This window comes from Ammospiza nelsoni, chromosome 29 (assembly GCF_027579445.1).
Source record: "Ammospiza nelsoni isolate bAmmNel1 chromosome 29, bAmmNel1.pri, whole genome shotgun sequence".
Taxonomy (NCBI): Eukaryota; Metazoa; Chordata; class Aves; order Passeriformes; family Passerellidae; genus Ammospiza; species Ammospiza nelsoni.
Genome location: NC_080661.1, coordinates 2,002,950 through 2,009,493, shown reverse-complemented (window position 1 = coordinate 2,009,493; position 6,544 = coordinate 2,002,950). Strand labels below are relative to the sequence as shown.

The window sequence follows — 6,544 nt, the reverse complement described above, 5'->3', positions numbered from 1 at the left end:
ACTGAGGAACTTTGGGCATGAGTGGGACCATGCCGGGAGGGACTGGGATCATATGGGGAGTGATGGGGATAATACAAGGGACAACTGGGTTCAACTGGGATCACACTAGAAGGAACAGGGATCAACTGGAACCATGCTGGGTCATACTTAGAGCAAGTGAGATTGCACTGAGGGTGACTGGCAGTGGCCGTGAGCAACTGGGATCAGGCTGGAAGCAACTGAGGACAACTGGGACTAATTGGGAACATGCTGGGAGTAACTGGAATACGCTGGGGACTGATTGAAACCCAGTGATTTATTCCCAACGTAGTGGGGATAAATGGGAGCAACTGGAACCACACTGGATGATAATGGGAGCAGCGGTGCCCATGCTGGCATCTTACTAGAACTGACTGCCATCATTCTGGGAGTGACTGGAAAAGTATTAGGAGTATCTGAGAATGACTGTGATCCTGCGGGAACCAGACTGAGAGTGACTGGGAAGCTGCTGGCTGTGACTGGAACCATGCTGGAGGTGACAGGGAGTCACTCTGGGCAGGAATGGAATCCTACTGGGAGTAACTGGGTGCAACTGGGATTATTCTGGGAGCCACTGGGATTCCAGCAGGTGAGAATGGATCCTGACTGTGGGGGTACTGGGAGCTACTGGGCCCATGTTGAGAGGAAAATGTGGACACATTGGGAGCAACTGGGATCAACTGGAGGATACTGCAACCATGCTAAGGGGACTAAGGACACATCTGAGGTAACTGGGAACACATTTTGGGCCACTGCCAGAAACTGGGATCATGCTGGAGGCAAGTGGGAGTAAGTGGGAAAGACTGGGATCATTCTCAGGTAACCAGAGCCTCACTGGGGAAACTGGGATATGCTGGGAGTGTCTGTGACCATACTAGGGGCACTGGAACCACACTGCAAACAGCTGGGACCATGCTGGGGCCAACTGGAAGTGAGTGGGACAATGCTAAGAGGGACTGGGACTATTCTAGAGAAAACTGGGATCATACTGGGAGAAACTGGGAACAACTGGAACTATTCTGGCAGCAGCTGGGATCGTAAGTGGGAGCAGCTGGGTCCATGCTGGCTGAGACTGGGATCACACTGTGGGTGACTGGAATCATACTGGGATTGACTGGGAGGGGCTGTGGGCAACTGGAATCACGCTGAAAGCAACTGGGAGGAAGTGGGAGTGACTGGGAGCATGCTGGGCGTGTCTGGGATATACTGGGAGAGACTGGGAGTCATGAGGATCATACTGGGCACTACTGGGGTCCTGCTGGCATTGACAGGGAGCAACTGGGATCCCACTGGGGGCCACTGGCATCATACTGGGAGTGACTGGGATCCTACTGGGATTATAGTGGGTGTCAATAGACCCTGACTGGGGTTACTGGGAGCTACCAGGCCCATGCTGGGAGCTGCCTGAGCACACACTGGGAGGAACTGTAAAAACTGGGAATGACAGGATGCATGCTGGTGACAACTGGGATGTCCTGGCAGTGACTGGGATAAAACTGGGGGCAGTTGAAACATGCTGAGGTAACTGGGAGTGCCTGGCAATGACTATGAGAATGTTCAGGGCAACTGGGATATACTGGGAGTGCCTGAGACCATGCAGGTGGTGGCTGGAACCATACTGGGAGCCACTGGGAATGTGCTGGGGGAACTGGGACGAAGCTGGGGGCAACTGGGGGCAAGTGTGAGTGACTGGGGCCCTGCTGGGAGAAACTGGCATCATACTGGGAGTTACTGGGATTATACTACGGGCAACTGGTAGAACAGGGAACACAGTGGATGAAAGTGGGAGCAGCTAGGAGCAACTGGGACCACGTTGGGGACAAACTGCATCATCATAGGGAATGACTGGGAGTGCCTGGGCTTATACTGGGAAGAAGAGGGATCCTGCCAGGAGTGAGGGGAAGTGGACCAGGATCATACTGGCAGTGGCAAGGAAACTGGAATCACACAGGGGCAACAACTGAGCTCATGCTGGGAGCAGGGCTCCTGGACTATATAGATGCAGGGGCCAAACCCAACAAGATGAGGTTTAATAAGTCCAAGTGCCAGGTCCTGCACTTTGGCCACAACAACCCCTGCAGCACTACAGGCTGGGGACAGAGTGGCTGGAGAGCAGCCAGGCAGAAAGGGACCTGCAGGGACTGATGGACAGCAGGCTGGGCAGGAGCCAGCAGTGTGCCCAGGTGGCCAAGAAGGCCAATGGCTCCTGGCCTGGATCAGGAATGCTGTGGCCAGCAGGAGCAGGGCAGGGAATGTTCCCCTGTGTTCAGCACTGCTTGGGCAGCACCTCAAGTGCTGTTTCCGGTTCTGGGGCCCCCAACATAGGAAGGACATGGAGGGGCTGGAGTGTGTCAAGAGAAGGGCAACAAGGTTGGGGAGGGATCTGGAACCAAACTGCTGTGAGGAGTGGCTGAGGGAGCTGTTGTTGTTTGTCCTGGAGAAGAGGAGTCTCAGAGGACAAAAGGCAGTGCCAGGGCACAGGTTGGACTTGATGATCTCCATGGCTTGTTCTATCCTTGCTCATTCTGGGATTCTCTGGAACCACCCATGGAGCAGTTGCAGGATGAGCCCTGGGTCTCTGTGGGATCTCAGCACCTCAGGACGGAGGTGCAGAGTGGCCGAGACCACCCTTGGGGGGCTCGGGAGTCCTGGAACGTTGCCAGAAGTGTCTGGTGGCTGGACTTTGATCCTACACAGGAGACAACACCTGTATGAGGATGGGAGGATTTCACTGGGTGAATGGTGAAGGGATAGGTTAATTAGAGTGTAAGACACAGAGTTTAGGATTTCTGTACAGGGGGGTCAAAAGAAGTAAGATGGAGGAATTGGCCGTGTCCTGTTCTTCTTCTTCTTCTTCTTGGCCTCCATCTTCTGTGGTGATGTTGGCACTTTGGGATTGGTTATTACTAAAAGTGCACCGGTTAATAAGGGTAAAAGGTATTGGGGAAAAATTATAAATATTGTATACGTAACTTCGAGTATAAAGATAAGTGACCGCCCTGGGGGCTTGCGGAGTGTGCCCATGGCTGGCTGGCTGTGCAGACCTCTGTTGGGCAGAGAGAAAATCTTTTAGATAAACAATTAATAAACACCGAGACCGAGAAAGATCTCAAGTCTCTTCTCGTCCTTTGAAGCGCCGGCTCTTCAAGGCCATCCCTGGGCCTTTCCAGGCCACCTAAACAGCCGAGAAACCGGCACTCTGGTTTCTCCTCTTCAGAAGCTCCAGCAGCCCAGGTCCCTCAGCTTCTCCTGCCAGTCCCAAAGCCCATCCTGTCAGTCCTGCAGAGCCTCTGCAGCTCCTCCTCACTGCCCAGAACAGGGAGCCCCAGAGCCAGACACAGCAGCCCAGATGTGCCCCCCTGGCCTGGGGTGCCTCTGGCAAGGGAGCAGCACCAGGCACTGCAGGAGCCTGCAGACAATTCCTGCAGCACTTGTAGGATGATCCTGCTGCCCAAGGGACGTTCCCATGGTGCCAAGTCAGGAACTGCAATGGGGAGTGGGGCCAGAGAGGAAAGGGCAAACAGGGATGGGCTGTTTGCAGGGGAGGGAACAGGGCTGGGCAACAGAAAGAAATTTCTAGCAGGGCAAAGGAAAGAAAGCAAAGGTGAAGCCAAGGAAATGCTCAGGGCAGTTTGGGAGTGGCTGCCAGGCAGCCCTGGCTCTGACCAACAGCGTCTGCAGTGGGACAGGAAACTCCCAGCTGATGGGAACAAACTTTCTGGCTGACTGCAGAGGCCAAGACAAAGTGGTTTCCCTGGTGTCCCCCAGCCCTTGCTGGCCCCAGGGGCTGATGGCATTTGTGCTCCCTCAGGTTCCTGTCCCCACACCAACAGCATGGGGGTGCTCCCCCTGCTCTGTGCAATGCAAACAGGGGCTGCTGAGCCAGTGCTGCCGTGTCTGTGCCTGCAAGGATGGGGCACCTGTGTGAGCTGGAGGAGAGGCCAGGGCTGCAGAGGGGGGATGTTGTTGGCAGCTCCATGAGGACGCTCTGGGGCGCTGCCCTGGGCTGTCCAGCACTCTGGGGGTGGATCAGCCCCTGCTCTGCTGCTCTTTCCTGTCCACCTGAAGTGTCAGTGCTGCCCCAGCAGTGCCCACGGGCTGTCCCTGCTGCAGCCCCGGCACTGCCACCCCCAGGACTGTGCCCGGCCCCGAGAGCACTCAGGCCCTACAGCAACACCAGGGCCACCAGGGCAGCGGGCCAGGGCCACGGCAGCAGCACTGGCAACACCAAGTGCTGATGCTGCTGGGCACAGCTGCTGGGCCAGCACTGATCTGCCCCCAACTCTGCACACAGACATTGCTGCTGCGGCTCCAGAGAAGGCAACAAAAGGGCTTCACTGCAGAAAACTCGGCTGGGACATCCTTTAGTTTCTTTAAGGCCACCGGGAGCGCAGTCCCTCATTGACACGGTGTGTGGCCACAAGGAAGTTGGAGGGAAATAAAATGAGAAATGGCAGAAAAAATGACATTTCTCTGTGGAAAATATGAAAAAAATAAAACAAAGAACAATAACCTCCAAAATGAAACCAACAAGAAGTGTCAAAGATGACTTTTATTACAAGTGATTTGCAAAAATTGGCCAGCGGTTTAATGTTTCTGAAACGATCCAGTCATCAGTCTCCACACTGCAGCCTTGAGCTCCTGGTTCCTCAGGCTGTAGATGAGGGGATTCAGGGCTGGAGGCACCACCGAGTACAGAACTGACACTGACATATCAAGCGATGGGGAGGAAATGGAGTGAGGCTTCAGATAGGAAAATGTACCGGTGCTTACGAACAAGGAGACCACGGAGAGGTGAGGGAGGCAGGTGGAAAAGGCTTTGTGCTGTCCCTGCTCAGAGGGGATCCTCAGCACGGCCCTCAAGATCTGCACATAAGAGAAAACAATGAACACAAAACAGCCAAAAAACAGAAAAGCACTACCCATAAGAGGACCAAATTGCCTAATGTAGGATTTTGAGCAGGAGAGCTTGAGGATCTGGGGGATTTCACAGAAGAACTGGCCCAGGGCATTGCCATGGCACAGGGACAGGGAAAATGTATTGGCTGTGTGCAGCAGAGCATTGAGAAAGGCACTGGCCCAGGCAGCTGCTGCCATGTGGGCACAAGCTCTGCTACCCAGGAGGGTCCCGTAGTGCAGGGGTTTGCAGATGGATATGAAGCGGTCGTAGCACATGATGGTCAGGAGGGAAAACTCTGTTGTTGCACAGAAAACAAACAAAAAGATCTGCACAGCACATCCTGTGTAGGAGATGTTCCTGGTGACCCAGAGAGAATTGTGCATGGCTTTGGGGACAGTGGTGCAGATGGAGCCCAGGTCACTGAGGGCCAGGTTGAGCAGGAAGAAGAACATGGGCGTGTGCAGGTGGTGGCCGCAGGCTACGGCGCTGATGATGAGGCCGTTGCCCAGGAGGGCAGCCAGGGAGATGCCCAGCAAGAGGCAGAAGTGCAGGAGCTGCAGCTGCCGCGTGTCTGCCAATGCCAGCAGGAGGAAGTGGCTGATGGAGCTGCTGTTGGACATTTGCTGTGGCTGCACTTGGGGACCTGTTCATGGATAAAGGACAGGGAAGGGTTAGAGGACATACCCGTAACCAAAATTAAAGCTATTTCCCATGTACCCTCCTCTGTAATACACTGACACGACCTTTAGTGTTTAACAGTTCTGAGGTTTTCTTTATAAGCTCCCCCATCTCTTTGCTGGTATTCTTGGATCTCAAACCCTCTGCAATGCTTCTGCACTCAGGGAGATCAGAACAAGTTCTATGAGGCGAGATGATGACTGAGGGAAGATGGTCTGATGTTCTGACCTATTCAGATTTTCTCTGGGGTTTAACCTTTCTCAGGTGGATTGTGATCTCCTTCCCGTGCCTCCTCTAAAATGTCACCAGGCACTGCTGTGAGCAGTTAGATTCACCACAGCCCAGATCCACATTTGTAGCCAAAGGACCCATGTTGCTCATTTCACCCGCCCAGCAGCACTTTTAGTGTCACAACACCTCTGCCTTTCCCCATCAATCTTATAACTCAGAGATGTTCTAGGACAGGTTTGCACCCTGGATTGAAGCTCCCAGCTTGGACTGAAATCTCAGGGACATTTCCAAGTGTCCTTATGATGGCACTGGATTGAGGGAGATGCAGCTCCTTCCCTGGCTGCACTGACAGCATTGCTCAGAGCCGGGCACTGGGGACAGCGTCACCCTGAGCCAGCTCTGCCCCCTCCAGAGCCCCCAGGGCTGGGCAGCTGCTCCCAGCCCTGTGCTCTGCAGGGGGAACTGGGCCTGGGGTTGCAGAGCTGCCCCACGGCTCTGCTGCAGCTCTGCCTGCACAGGAGGGGCTGCACGCCTTGGAGCCCCGGCCCTGAGGGCAGAGGCTTGGCTGGGGGCACAGGAGGGAGGGGGCTTGTTCAGAGGGAGGGGCTGCACTGGAGGGGCTCCTGTGGACATCTCCAAACTCTCCCTGCCACAGCATTTCTGGGTTTTGTTTTCTCTCATTGCCTGATTTTCTCTCTGCTTTCTGGAGATTTCCCT

The 6,544-nt window shown here is 54.6% G+C and overlaps 1 protein-coding gene across 1 annotated transcript; it reads right to left on the bottom strand.

Moving 5' to 3' along the window:
- Positions 1-4,605: 4,605 nt before the first annotated feature.
- On the bottom strand, positions 4,606-5,538 carry LOC132085153 (olfactory receptor 14A16-like). The gene has a single exon (XM_059490527.1). The coding sequence runs from the start codon at positions 5,536-5,538 to the stop codon at positions 4,606-4,608; it is 933 nt and encodes a 310-aa protein (XP_059346510.1).
- Between the last annotated feature and the right edge of the window lie 1,006 nt (positions 5,539-6,544).